This window comes from Aspergillus oryzae, chromosome 3 (assembly GCF_000184455.2).
Source record: "Aspergillus oryzae RIB40 DNA, chromosome 3".
NCBI classification, from domain to species: Eukaryota; Fungi; Ascomycota; class Eurotiomycetes; order Eurotiales; family Aspergillaceae; genus Aspergillus; species Aspergillus oryzae.
Window position 1 is genome coordinate 2208065 of NC_036437.1, and position 14692 is coordinate 2222756.

The 14692-nt window shown below is 48.4% G+C and overlaps 4 protein-coding genes across 4 annotated transcripts; 1 reads left to right on the top strand and 3 right to left on the bottom strand.

Moving 5' to 3' along the window:
- Positions 1 to 3979: 3979 nt before the first annotated feature.
- AO090023000847 (GMC family oxidoreductase) lies at positions 3980 to 5566 on the bottom strand (the record flags this gene model as incomplete). Its single annotated transcript, XM_023235791.1, has 4 exons — positions 3980 to 4147; positions 4193 to 4969; positions 5017 to 5277; positions 5345 to 5566. The coding sequence occupies 4 exons, from the start codon at positions 5564 to 5566 to the stop codon at positions 3980 to 3982; spliced, it is 1428 nt and encodes a 475-aa protein (XP_023090777.1).
- Positions 5567 to 6770: 1204 nt separating this feature from the next.
- On the top strand, positions 6771 to 8438 carry cp9 (putative serine carboxypeptidase; the record flags this gene model as incomplete). Its single annotated transcript, XM_023235792.1, has 2 exons — positions 6771 to 7011; positions 7066 to 8438. The coding sequence occupies 2 exons, from the start codon at positions 6771 to 6773 to the stop codon at positions 8436 to 8438; spliced, it is 1614 nt and encodes a 537-aa protein (XP_023090778.1).
- Positions 8439 to 9225: 787 nt separating this feature from the next.
- Positions 9226 to 11945, bottom strand: AO090023000849 (putative cell morphogenesis protein Sog2; the record flags this gene model as incomplete). The annotated part of the gene is made up of 4 exons (XM_023235793.1): positions 9226 to 11272; positions 11325 to 11677; positions 11740 to 11837; positions 11933 to 11945. The coding sequence occupies 4 exons, from the start codon at positions 11943 to 11945 to the stop codon at positions 9226 to 9228; spliced, it is 2511 nt and encodes an 836-aa protein (XP_023090779.1).
- A 1655-nt stretch (positions 11946 to 13600) lies between these two features.
- Positions 13601 to 14475, bottom strand: rsm25 (mitochondrial 37S ribosomal protein mS23; the record flags this gene model as incomplete). The annotated part of the gene is made up of 2 exons (XM_001821300.3): positions 13601 to 13955; positions 14045 to 14475. 2 exons carry the CDS (start codon positions 14473 to 14475, stop codon positions 13601 to 13603), a joined length of 786 nt encoding a protein of 261 aa, XP_001821352.1.
- Positions 14476 to 14692: the final 217 nt, after the last annotated feature.

Below are 14692 nucleotides of genomic sequence, written 5' to 3' on the forward strand. Positions count from 1 at the left end.
CCGCATTACTGTTTAACTTTACCTCTGGATCTGCTGGGGTTTTAGTAAACGTTAGTCGAGTTGAAGTGGAGACTCCAATGGAGGCATCTTCAAAGGGGGTGGAATGAGATTCCTAACGGTCGCGAAGGTCTCCCTCTCTCTCTCTCCCCTGTCCTGGGGGATTTGTGGCCGGTCTCAGCAACATTCCTGATGACAGCTGGCAAGGATTTGAGAAAGGAAAAAGAATTAAAATTAAATGAACAACGGGCACATGGGGTCATGTCCTGAATGATCTGTACGATCCCCAAGGATTCGACAAATGCTAGTACCCGGCAAATGCGAGAGAAAGCGAGTCTGCCGTCGCCTCTCCCCAAAGATGCATGATCCTACCCGTTTTAGAATTCAAGGATTTTATTTAATACTGTGAATCGCCACTGGCGCCACCGGTTCTTTGTTAAATTATTGCATTGGCCGTGGACAAAGAGAGCCAAGGAGGCGATATCAGAAAAAAAAGAAAAGTTATGGAAGGCATTGCAGAAGACATAGTCTTCGTTGCCCTAGTGAGCGTTCGGTGTATTGCAGATTGTATGCGGCCTTCCGCGGGTTGTGTTCAGATGGCTCTTGCGCAATGGAACAGACCTCTGGTGCCTTTTCCCCCTTTAGAACGAGCTTAACGTAGGGGGGGAGAGGCTAGTAGAGAGACATTCCAGTCTTCAGCATATCAAGTTCGAAGCCCTTAAGACCCTCCTCCTCCCTCCCCTGTTTTGGCTTTTCCCTACTCATGCCTGTTTCGAGCCCTTTGAATCCGTCTCCAGTTGTGTATGTTAGGTATGATTCAGTGCGTCGGTGTCACGCGCGGCCATACCAGATTATGGGGACAGTGTTGGTTCTGTTGTGTACTGTGCAGAGTACTTGGCATATTCCCTTGATGTTAATGGGGTTGTCGACGCTTTACTTCACACAAATGGCCACGAGCATCACCTCAGGGGAAACTTAATTTCCTTTTTTTTCTTTCAACTTGGTGAATAACTGTTGGTACTGTGCCCATGAACGTGCTCATCATCTACTTCAAACGATCGTATAGTCACCGACAATTTTTTTTTTTTTTTTTTTCTTTTTTGACATTTTGCAATCGAGTCTCCGGGCTCCGTCAGCGGGATCGCTTGTGGCGAATGGCGGCATGGAATAGGAGAGTCCCATCCGAGAAACCTTGTCTCGGGGGGTGGGACGATGGGGATATTCCCTGATCCACTCCCCCAGCAGCTTGATAGATAAATCTCCCAGAATTCCAGTCGAAAGTGGATCACGCGCGGTGAAACTGGCTAGTCAGCTTCTGCCGCGCCGATAATAACAGCGACATTGTGCTCTGTAGTTTCTACCTGGGTTAAACCCCTGCAAGTTCCAAGGGGAACAGTACAGGATGCGGAATAAGCTCTTGATACCTCGAGCGATAGCTGGTATCAGGATGTGGATCGGCACGAGAATACTCAAATAAACTCTGCCGGTGGTGGTGATGTTTTAAAGCTTCTTTTGGATTTCAGCAGATGTTAAATTTGGTGGAAACCTGCGGAAATGGTATTGCGTACAAAGAGGGATCCTCAGGTGGCTGGAACCTTGACAAGACCGCAAATAATCGAAGGGGCGTACGAAGGAATGGGGAGTCGCTTGCGCTTGGCGCCTCACTTTGCAAATGCACTGATCACAAAAGATTGCTCAGCGCGCGTGGTCGCCTCATTCCGGAGGCCACCGGAGCCACACACACACAACCCCGTTTGCATCAAAATTTCTATAAAAGAGCGGTGTTAATTTTGATCCCACTCAATGCTTCAGCACACCACGCTAACAGTTCTTCTGCTTAACTTATTCGCTGGCTGCTGCACTCGTCAAGGCGGGGCCTCCATTGAGGGCAGATGTCTATTACATAGTAGTGTATGGATGTCGCATTATTTGTGAACCGCTTTGAATTTCCTATTTGGGTCCCGTCGTTCGATGAGGGTCTCACGTGAGTACTCAGGGTGCATATCAACATAGGAAATGACAGTCGACGCTCGCATTCTACAAGTAATTTCTACTTCGCTCATGCAAAGGTGGCCTTGACTGATATCCTGATATCCTTCCGACATAATGAGACAATGCATGGTAGGCAATCAAATGAAGTTTTGTATACGCATGGTACTATTATGAGCTTCTGCCCAGAAACAAGATAAGAACTTCACACCAATGACAGTTCATTTGGCATGGTTGCAGTTGAATAGCTTGATGAGTACCATCACAGCTTGATGGCTTCTCATTATCTAAAAGCTGTTTCCTACAGCCTTCGCTTGGAGAGTTCTTCATCTAAACCCCCGGAACTCGACATGAGGTTTTTCTTTATGCCCAGAAGAACTTGGCTACCAAGAGTCTAAAGGGCTTTGACGAGTTTTAAAGATTGCTTGCGACTGATTTGTACGATCTACATCCCCCATATGGAAGTTGTAGTTATTGATTTGTCGAGGAATTCAATAACCTTTTGTAGGGCTAACTATCAAATGGTGGGTAAGTAGTTCTAGCGCCTGGAGATATAGAGACAGGTTGCTTATGAAGTCGAGGAATCTATTTATTTTCTGTTGACATAGCAGTAGCTTCACAATTAGATGCTATGTACTATAAGGTATGTTCGTGATGTCAAAGGCGATGTTTAGGAAGACAGTATATCAAGCATTTATAGCCGGAATTGTTTCTTTCTTTCTTCCTTTCTTTTTTTCTTCATTTCTTTGGAAATGGACGAACCTTCAGTTAGATGCCTTCGGCTGGGAGTTCCACATTAATCAATTCCCAGCTGCCGAAGATGATGAATGGTGGTATAGTGGTATAGTGGTAAAGTGGTTGCTTATATACACTATATATCTATCGAGCTTGAAAGCTGGTCCTTGTTGAGCTAGCTGTAGGGGCTATTGAGCCAGTCATAATCAGGTTCTATTGCTTTTTGACTTCTACAAGAGGCTCATGACGACTTGTCCTTATCCAATGTTTATATACCCTTAGTCTGCAATAGCAAAGAGCTCATGTCCTTGCATGTTTAGCTTATTCGGCATCATAGATGCATAACAAGTTCGACAAGACCTCGGGTTATAAAATCATCCACAGAGACAGCATTTGGCTTATACTGAACCCGGCGATAATCCACCGACTATAATCGAGGACAATAGTCAAGCTCAGTCATGCCCTCCGGCGCAGTACACAGTCCTCCACCGCTTGTCTCAGTCCATCTTCGAGCCCAACCAACGGCTTATAGCCGAGTCTTTTCTTCGCCTTGTCGATAGAAATATATCTGGTCATACAACTGAGCCGAATCTTAGTCCTCGTCAAAGGTGATTCACCCAGCCCGAGTGCCCAAAACACCCATTCTAATATCCCCGCCAAAAGCAATGCCCACGGCCGAGTAATCAACCATACTTGATCAGGTCGCGTCGTATCCCCGGCATATCGCCAAACTAGCCGCGTAAAGTCTCAGAAGCACCGAGGCTCATCGTTTGTAATGAAGAACGCCTCTCCGTCGACCTTCATATTATCCGGAGGCAACTCCTTCTGGTGTTTGGCCAGTGCCTCGGCAGCCAGCTGCATATGCCAAGGTTCTCTTATCTATGGTTCCAGTCCACCACCACCATCATCATAAGCTGGAATTACACAAAATAAAAGAAAAAGCCTGGATAGTCCCATTCAGAAAGAATACACGTTTTATAGACCGCGAGTTCGAGATTGTAGAACTTAAGAAATAGATAGAGAATTCGAAAGGACCGTCCAAGATCGTGATTTATAAATTAGACAGGGCTGAAAAGATTTAAATTATACCTAAGCTAGTCTATTGTTTACAAAGCAAAAACTCAGACTACTTAGTCTTCTAGATTCTATATACAGGCCACGAAAGTATAGAACAAGTATACATGACTCTAGTATAGATAGTAGACATTTACAATGTACAGCCTGCAGAGGCGAAAAACAGCGTAAAGACCTTTCTTAGTCAGAGTACGGGGCGGTGGCTTTTAATCTTCGATAATGCGGACGATATAGATATGTGGATCCAAAGCTGCGCCGGTAACCCTAGAAGAGCCTTAGCTGCCTCCAAATCCTCGGGCACCTTTACCGCGGAACAATCTAAGAAGGGCTGCAGGGTGGGAGATGTGGCGATCTGGAGGAGAGATCATAAGTGTCTAGTCATAAGCTCAATATCTACTGGATTCGAGTAAAAGCGTGGATCGACCTCGGGTTTACTGTCAGGGTCATCTGTGCCACTGCTGATATGAATGCTACCCCTGGATAAAGGATGGCACTGAATCACTCCTAGGATGGCAACGTTGTTGGTTGGCCTTGTGCTCACAAAGAAGTTGGCGGAAGCTTCTTCTGGGTTTCTCAAGATATCATCGCAGGTCACCTTCTCGGGATCTGTGGGAGAGAGATGCTTTGCCGCGAGGTCGGCTTCATCACCGGTCCGAACAAAGGCCAGAGCTTGCAGCCCTGCGGTAAGCGTGCCTTCCTGAGGCTTCAGCCCGACGGGCTGGACATACATCGAATGGTTCTGTAAGTTCTCACCAACGCCGGGATTGTCTATGATGGGTGTGATGCCATGGCGGGCAAGTATGGTTTTGTTGCCGATCCCAGAGAGTTCGAGAAGCTTGGGTGTCTGGAAAGCTCCGGCGGCCAGGATGACCTCTTTCGTGGCCTTGATTTCGGTCAATTTTCCGTCGGCAAGGCGAACTTGGACCCCTGTGGCTAGAACTTCATGAGATACAGCGTCGTTGGACAGTAGTATCCGATCCACAGTTGCTCCCGTCACTATTTGCAGGTTGGGACGATTCTTCTTGAGGCTGCGATACTGGTTGTCGGCGCTGCTCCGGAGACCAGACTCCGGGTCAATCGTAGCGGTGTATGGCCGAGTGCCTACTGTGGATCTTTCAAGGATCAAATCGGGCTGAAATTCATAGCCATTCTCCTCGAAGACTTTATTCCTGGCCTGAATGACGGATGGTTTCCCTTTTCAGCCAGAGCGGGATAGGTGACTTGGATGGGCCCACCGGACCCTGTATGCACTTGCGCATTCAGACCGACTTCAGAGAGTAGTATCCCACGAGGAGTGGTCAGCGTAAAGCTTCGCCGCAAATACGGCAATAGATCCTTCCAAGACCACCTCGGGTTGCCTAGCCTGCTCCACGTGTCGATTCCAGCAGGCGAGGGAGGTAGAAAGGCCGCCCCGTTGATGGCAGAGGAGCCACCAAGAACCTTGCCTGCAGGAAGATTTTGCTCGCGGTCGTTCAGCCCCGGCTAACGGTCTTAGCATTCAATATCATGCACGGGGAAGAAACCCGGGTTAAGCATTACATTAACCCACCTGGCTCACGGTTTTGAATTGCCAATCGAGATCGGTGCCGCAGAGGGAGGACCATAACACTGGATTCTGCAGCTGGGGATCCGAGGTCTTGCCCAGCCCAGCGTCTAAGACGAGGACCTGGACAGTCGGAATCTCGGATAATCGGCTAGCTACGACCAGGCCGGCGGTCCCACCGCCAACGACAATATAGTTGGCACTGGAGGGAAGGTGGGCAGACTCCATTTAGCACGAAAGATGTGATGGAATGAGACACCAAGAAGAGAGGGGAGGGGAGGGGAGGGGAGGAAGTGAAAGAGAAAGAGGGGGGAATCTGCCGCCATTTCTCTTCCAGTAAATGACTACCAAAGGGCTTGCCGGGGGATTCCCCTGCAAGTGCTTCTTATCCTTGTTATATTTAATGCTTAGCGCTGACTACATTGTAGAACAGGTATTATCAACAGCCCTCTATGCAGTTCCCTTGGGCAGTTATACTCCGTTGATCCAGGGCTTGGATGAGTAACCCTATACATGATAGTTGAGATTATTGAAAGAGAGCTGTATAACGGAAAATGAATATTTCTTGACAATATCGGGGCTTGAAGATAGCATTTTACTAATAGTCCTGGTAGGCTCGACTAACACTGCCCTAGACAGGGATGCCTCGAACGTGGCGCCGATGTTCCGGAACAAAGAGCTACAGTAGACATTGAGCCACAGCCATGAACAGAAAAGATAGCCTAAGGTGGATCCCAATTGCCTCAGCTGAGGTTGAGCAGGTAAGAGATCAATGGTTCTCGCGCCTTAATACAGAGGCACCGTTTCCGATTTGGGAACCAAACACGTGATCTTCTTGATGGACCCTAACCCTGAGCCCTATGCCACGTAGTCTTATTGTAAACCATTCTTCAGATGCCTTGATCTACAGATAAAGTGACATCTTCTGGATTAGACTCTCAAGGATGACATGGGGCTTGAATACTGTATGGTATTTACTATTAACATATGTGATCCTCCGCCCGAATACGAAAAAGAAGCCGAACGACTATTTGAACTACAAAACCAGGCAAGACACGGATACTACTTCTTCAACCGGAGAGGTGAAAAATACTATTACTCTTGATGTAGAGAGAAACCGAATAGTCTTTCAAGGTATCAAGTGAATTTCCAGCGAACTACGACCAGCACCCGTTATACGCGTGGGCGAGATGGAGACGACCGTGCTCAATAAGCCTATTGAAGGCAATATCCGGAAGCTTCACTACCACCAGTTGCCGCGGATATTATGTATACCACATGGCCAACAACTCTGACCTTCCTTTGCTCATACTTGTATATCTCCATCTAATGGCTTTCTATCTAAGTTTGAAGAAAAAAACTGGAGCATTTTGTATGGGTGGTTGTCTCGCTCAGAAGCACTCATCTCTCTGTGGTTCATAAGCGTAACGCAATGAACATCGCAGCAATATATTCCTTTATATATTCTCTATGGGCGGTCCCTACCTTCCTTCTCCCACATACAATCAGAGTGTCTATCAACAGATCTCAATATGAGGTCCATTCGTTCCCTAATACTTCCTTGCCGCTTAGCTGGGCTGGCCGACTCCCTGTGCCTGAAACGCCTGCAGGCAATTCATTGTTCTTTTGGCTTTTCGAGGCCGAAGATCGTACGTACGATGAAAACCTCATAAGTCAGTTTTATCACTGAGAAACCTCATTTATGGGAGGGTAGTTAATTTGTATAGTCTGGTTCAATGGAGGCCCCGGCTGTTCGTCCCTTATAGGGCTAACGACAGGAAATGGACCGGTCTCCTTTGACGGCAACTCCACTCGCCTCATCCAGAACCCATATTCGTGGACCAAGCTAGGCCACGTCCTCTACGTCGACCAGCCGGTAGGAACGGGATATTCGACTGCGAGTAACCCTTATCCTGTCCCAGACAACGACCGCGTAACATCCGACTTCTACAAATGGCTCCGGAATTTCTTCACTCTGTTCCCTCACCTTCGCTCGAAACAGGTCCATATGATCGGAGAATCATGGGCCGGAATCTACATCCCCTACTTTGCCTCCGCCATTGTGCAAGGGCAGGACTCGTTCCCCATCAACCTCCGGTCCCTCTCCATCGGCGACGGTACCATCGGCAACGCTGCCGCTATGTCCACCATCACCATCGGGTCGTTCATGCGTTCCCAGAAAGACATCCTCCAGGTACCCAATGACATCCTATCTGTCTTTGCAGAAGCAGAGAAAACATGTGGATTCGACCACATCCTCCAAGCAGCAGACCAATATCCTCCCAAGGGCAAGATTCACATCCCCGGAAATCCAGAAAACAGGAACTACAAACGCCACCAGCACCTCGATGTTCGCAATTTAGTAGACGAAACATGCAATATCGAGCCCACTACGCCCGACATGGTCAGGACATCCATCTTGAATTCCACCTGCTACGGACCCTGTGCGACCTTCGCCACGGCATTCGATTACTTGGGCGCCATGTCTGCCTCGGGCGCAGGCAAACAGTGTCACGATATCTACGACACCCACAATGACTGTGATACCATCGACCCCCTTAATTTACTCGCCTCATACTTCAGCCGAGCAGATGTTCAAGTCGCATTGAACCTGCTTCCCGCCGCAGCAGGGAAGGACAACCAGGAAAACAGTCCTGCTACTCCCTCCCCAATGAACTTCGCCCCCTGCAACAGCACCATCCTGACTACTCTTCTATCAAGCTCATCCCCCGTGGCCCCGGCATACTCTATCCTTCCTGATCTTGTCACAACCCATAAAATCCCCCTCCACATCTACTCCGGCGAGAACGACTTTCTCCTCAACCATTTCGGCACCGAGCTGAGTCTCCAGAATATGACATGGAATGGAGCACAAGGGTTCTCCCAGAAACCTAACCGACCGTTTTTCAGCGATAATGCTGCACCCACCCATTCCTGTGACAAGGAGAATACAACAGAAACGTGTGGTGTTGAGGTGGGCGTCTGGGGGTCAGAACGCGGGGTGACTTATCATCTCTTTTGGGGCGCAGGGCACAGTGTGTTTGGTAAGAAGCCACGCGAGATGTTTGCTTATGTGCGTGATGTTGTTGTTGCAGGTTGAATGTTTGCTTCTTTTTTTTTTTTTTTTCTGTTTCTCTCTCTCTCTTTTCTTGGTAAAGATAGCTTATTCAAGTCTTCTTTTGTATTCCGTATGTGAGAGGGGTTGTGTATCTGAGATATGAACTGGAGACTGGAGTTTGATGAGTGGGATTTATGTATTGGTCAAGTCTTCCAATTATGCGCTACTACGAATTGGTACTGCTGGACTGTATAGTCTGTTCAATCATGGCACACCGGCTCTGGTAGTAAAACAATGTCTCATTTCGCTATTTTCGTCACGCATGATTACACAAAAGATGGCACGCTATGCAAGGCTATTCCACACTATATGAGTACAAACACCGTACGCCATCACTTTTAGGCCCAGATGGAACCCCTTTTATCCCAGTGTCGATACACGGAGGGAATGCAAAAACAAGTCACGCAACTAAGTATACATCTTGCAATCGTCCAAATCGTATGATACTCAGGTACCAGAGTAGCCATGCTGCAGACGCAGTCAAGCAATGCATAGCACTTCCTGAGTCTTTCTAATGTCATCGGAAAACAGAGGAGAGTCCTGCGAAGGACTTATTTCAAGGTCTTTTGGATGCCTCTCTTGAGCCAGTCAAATAAGAGCACCCAATAGGTCGTAAAAGCCCTCAGATCTTGTAGTAGATCACAACAAAGCTCACCACAAGAGTCGGAAGGGGTTTGAGAATAAATAACTCTATAGTGTAGCACAAGGCTATAAATGTGTCGTAAACGGCCCCCCGGGGCAAACATGGAATGGGGTCAGCTGTGCCACGTCACCGACGACTGAAAAATGGTGCCTGGTTAGGCATGGAAAGTAGAGAGTCGGCCCTCTGAAACACGTCTCCCTCGAAAAATTTGTCACTGTACGCACTTGCAGGGGTGGATGGCACCGTGGCCTGAGCGGCTGGACCAAGAGCAGCACTCAATGGTGTTGCAGGAAGAGTAACAGACTGTGGTGACAGGCTTGTACTGATCTGATGTTGTGAATGTTGTGACTGTAAAGGGGGCCCGTAAATGTTTGCTGGTGCGTTTCCAGATGTCATGTCTGCGAGGTATGACCAAGGAGAACCCTCGATCAGCCGACCGGCTTCTCGACTGGCCCTCTGTACCGGACGAAGGAACATGACGATCTCAGAAGGAAGAAGATGCATGCTCTTGACTTCACGCATGTCTGTCACAAGATCAACGAATGATTGCATGAATGCCTTGCATAACTGCCAGAACTCGCGCTGGTTGCGCATGCCGCCACCGGGTTCCTTTATCTTCATATTGGTAAGACGGAGTCCAAGTGCCTCAGATACTTCCAGGCACACGCGACATCGCCGAATGAGGTTGTGCCAGAGCATCTGGATACCTTCGGATTCTCGGGTTTGTTCTGCTAATTCAAGACATCGGACAAATTGACGGCGCGTCTGAGGCAATGCCTGTAGAGCGGCACTATATGCGGTAGTGAGCTGATGAAAGATCCGTTCGAATGTTCGCTCTTCTTCGATTTCATCCAAGCCAGTCAAGGGGTTAATCCTAGGTACAACTGTACTAGGCATTGGAGGGAAGGACTCGCCGGAACGGGGAGTCGCAAGGGATGAGGGTATCGATGTGTTTATGTGGTTTGACCGACTACTTGATCGACTTCGTGCTGCGTAACTGAATGGAGTAGAGACAAACCCAGGTGAGCTAATCGCAGAGTGGAAATTGGATGCTGTCTGTAATGGCCCACTAGTAAGAATCTGAGGGTGCTGGATAGTGGTGTCACTCCGGTAGCGACGCACCGAGAGAGACGGCGCCCTGCCTCTAGTTGGGGTCACTGTTGATGCAGTGAGTCTATCTGATGCCACCATCTCTCTGTTTATTTCCGGTATAGGCGGTTTGGTGGAAGAGAGACGTTTGCAAGTGTGCAGCGGAACACCGAGGCTCACACAAGCATTGCGAAGCTCAATGATGCTGCTGTAGATCATTAGCATCAGCGAACGTACATAGCGTGAATCTGCATTGGCGACAATCTTGCCAAGGCTATTGCGTAGCTGCGTGCCAACGTGAGTGTATGCCATGATACACGTCTCGCATTCCCTTTTGACTGCTTCATTGGATAGGCGTACCAAGTCAGCATCATCCAGTTGAGCATTTTCCGCATACTCAAGAGCATCGTTGAGTCGGTCAACGTGAGTAGAAGCGTTATAAAAGACTATCTCGAGACTGTTTCGCCGGGTATCATCGCGTTTGATCACGTTGATCAGAGCATATACATGAGACTGAACCTGAAAAAGGGCAAACAAGACCCCCTTTCCACACTCGATAATCGATTCCCTTGCTTTTCTTTCACACTTGTGTTCCGGCAGGCTTGACATCCGGTTTACAAAACTATCCTTCAAGCGCCTACGCTCCCTTGGGCTGCTTGGGCTGGACGAGTTACTGCCTGCCGCGCCCGGTGCTCTTGGGCGAAGGATCGATCCATGGCTGAGACCACGAAGGTGACTGTTTCGATACGCCTGGGTCTCATCCAATCTCCCAAGATCGGCATTTTTCCTGATGACTCCCATCCGTTTACTTCGCGCGGCAATGGATGCCTGGATGATACCCTCACTGTTACTCCGATTGCGTTCATTGACACCAGGGATGAATGTGCCAGGTCGTGGGAGGATACTGTTGAAAGCTATGCCCTGGCCTGAGGCAATGCGGTAATGGGATTTAAGTGGAATTGGTGGAGGCCGCGATAGTGACGGTGATTTAGGATCACAAGAGATGTCGCCTGTACTTGGGATGACCGGGAAGCGACTGCTTATTCCACGTTTGACGGGTTTAGGAGTGTCCCAAATTGCTTCACTATACGCGAGCGTCAGTCTATGTCAATGCATCTCAGGGTAAATGCTCTAACCTTGCATCGTTGCCCTTTTCATTCTCTGGTGTCGTGCTAAGCTGCTTGTTCTTCAGAAATCGTTTTAGCTCTGCAGTTACCGCGACCTCTTTTTCGTTATCTGTCATAGTGGAGGGTGCAATATCTGTTTCTGAAGTCTCTAAGAGCTCTCGTAGCGGGTTCCGCAGGGGGTTTCCAGCAACCTTCAGGATCTGAAGCTTATTCATGTCAGAGACCCCAAGGGGCAGATCATCAAGGCGGTTCTGCATCACAGACAGAACCCGTAGAGAACTCAGTTTCTTTATTTCTTCGGGGAGTTGGCTAATCTTGTTACGGCTGAGATCCAAGATTTCGAGGAGCGGCAATTTGTAAACCTGGTTTCCATGTTAGTATGTGTAAAGGCACCCTGTTGCACAGCCGGTCATGTATCACGTACACCCTTGGGAAATTCACGGAAGTTGTTCGCTCTAATATTAAGGTACCGAAGATGAGAACACTCTGCAAAACGATACGGAATGTGAAACAGTTGATTCCCTGATAAAGAGAGTCTAGAAATGATCAGCAGCCCCTCTTACAAAGGAGATGAAACACTTTGTGGTACTAAAAATAACCCGGTAACAGATACATACCGCTCGACTTCATCTTTGATTATGTCCACCACTGGTTCCGGAATACGAACAATGTTCGAATGGCCCAGGTCGATAGTCAATTTTGGTTTCACGACATCACTGACTGCTTCACTCCCTGCCAAAGAGCGTTTCGTTTCTTGGATCCCATTGTCCACGGCGCAACGAGCAAGTTCAATAGTCTCGTCGGGCGAGAGAAGTCGAGGCCCTGTGTGAGGTTTGCCAACACTGCTAACCCTGTCACCCGCAGATCCATTTACGAGCGTTGTTTCATCTTCACTTTTTGCTAGCACCTCAGTATTGGATGAAGACAACGACGACGAAGAAGAGGAAGAAGAAAGAATATTAAGTTCCGGGATTCGCCTGCTCGCATCTTCCTCGTCAACGTCACCACGGTATGAGTGAGGCATTCGGATCGAATCCTCTGGGCGTGTCATAGTGGAAAGCATGGCGGAGGACGAAGAGAAGGATAAATAAGTAAATTGAAATGTCGACGGCCGATCCGTTTCCAACGATCAATTAATGTGTTAAAATATCCACGAGACGGGCGAGAGAATCGAGGTGAAGCATGATCAACTGACGCTGCGACAGCAGGATTATGGACGCATGGATAGGCAGCCGAGGTCCTTTCTTATTATATTTTCTTTCCTTCGTCCTTCTCTAGTAGAATACTTAAGGCGAATGCTGCGCGAAGAAAACGGTACTTCTGATTTCGACGGAGGCGCGAGACAAAGCCCAATGATCGCCGTTGGGTTCCCAAATGGCCAAAGTTCGCTCGATTCGCAAGGATCGGAAGGCAGTACTGATCATAGAACCAGGGCAATTGAACTATCGATCTGACAGGTTGAATTTGAGACTCGAAATCAGGTATCGGTGGTTGCCGGGCCCATGAGATCAGAAGAAATCGGAGATAGGAGCGAGAGCCCTCTGTAACTAGTGAAACGCGGAGAAAAAGTGCAGCTGTCAGATCAGAAGCCACCCAAACTGATCGGTCAAAGTATGCACACCAAAGATCGGTCCGATAGTAAAACCGGGGTGATGTTATGGGTTCAAGGAACGAGAATCTAGCTGAAGATCAAGTAGACGCCGCGAATTCCCAGGAGGCTCCAGAGAGAAAGTCCGGGTCAGGATGAAGTTGAAACACCAGGCGATAAAATGGGGGGAGCGATAAGTTCCCCCCGTTGATTGGTCACCCTTCACAACCCTGGGCAACTGCTTGCTTGTACCTAAGGTTCTCATTGTATTCTTATTTGGCTTGTACTTTTTTTTTTTTTTTATATCTTTAACTTTTGCTTAACTCAAGCTTTTTCTTCTTTCTTTCTTTCTATTTTTGTCTATGTCTCGCGCCAGATCAATATCGCTATCGATCTCCACCTGAGCAGCTAACCAACTGCCCCGGAGACCTACTACTATATATCAACCAAAAATAAACAAAACCAGCGTACTGGACAAATTATAGAACCTTGTGAGCCCTGAAGCGGCTCTTCTGTACAAATTGAATATAAAATGCTCGCCGGAATCACGAGCAGTTGAGTAGCAGTTGAAGAAATACATAAACAGTATCGGAAAAGAAAATACATCCAGTATTATACATAACTATCGAGACGTCCAGTCCTAAAATACCCAGACCAGTTCAATCGACTTCTACCAAGATATTCATGCTTTTATGGCCTATGCCTGCTGAGGCTGCTTCTCTTCAACCCCTTCCTCTAGCCCCAAGCTATCTTCGGTACTTGGGATCTCCGGAGCACCGGTGAATGCTGCTGCCCTCTGTTCCTGGACCTGGGCTTCCGATTTAGCCCATACCTTCCAGCGTTCGTATTCTTGGTTTTCAAGTTCCATGCCGATTTCAAGACGAGTAGGTCCGAATGTAGCACCTGTGGCTTCGGCTTCTTCGGCAGCGACTCGCCGTTCAATATCTTCCTGGAGACGCAGACGATAGAATTCACGGCGCGCAATATCATAAGCAGTACTCTTGGTCATATCGGGAACATTGTTAAGGAGCCAGAGCTGACGCTGGACGACACTAGTTTGAGAATATTGTTAGCGTCCAAGAATACGATATACTGGGATGGCATTCGTTCTGAAGCAACAAGCCAGAAAAAAAAAACATACCTCTCACCATCCAATCGCTTGCCTGGTTGCTGGAGCCGGCTCCAGTCATAGTTTTCATAATCCTTTCCGGTACTTTCAAGCACAACTCGGGGTCTCGCAAGCTCCCAGGGGTGATCACGGAAAAACTCCTTTCGTAGCAGGTCCTCTTCGTACTTGATCTCGGTGGGCAGGAACATACGACTGGCTTTTTTCGGCTTCACACGCTTCTCTTGAACTTCAAAAACGACCTGCGGCTTCGAGGCTCCGGGAAGCGTTTTCAGACGCTGTCGAACGAGCTGGTGCTGCTGTTGCTGGTTCCGCACGAGGACCTGAGCGGGGGGTATATCGCGCACAACATCAATCCATTTCGGGATTTGGTGAGTCTTACCGGCTTCCTTCTGTCGGAGCGCCGTCTGTCGGACTCGGAGAGCTGTGAGATTGTATTTGCCCATGGCGGGATCGGAGGAAGGCGGCGGCCAGAAGGGCAGCCGTAGGGTATAGGCCGATTAAGACGGTATGGTTGGCAAGAACCAATGGCTAAGTAGAACCCACACGTAATTGTCCAAGACAATCTCCTCCGGGGACAAGCGATGGAGACCTGCGGTACGGTTGATCGTGGAGTTTTGGTGATGGTGGCCGAGCGCGCGGGTGAAAAAGAGGATTGGCAAT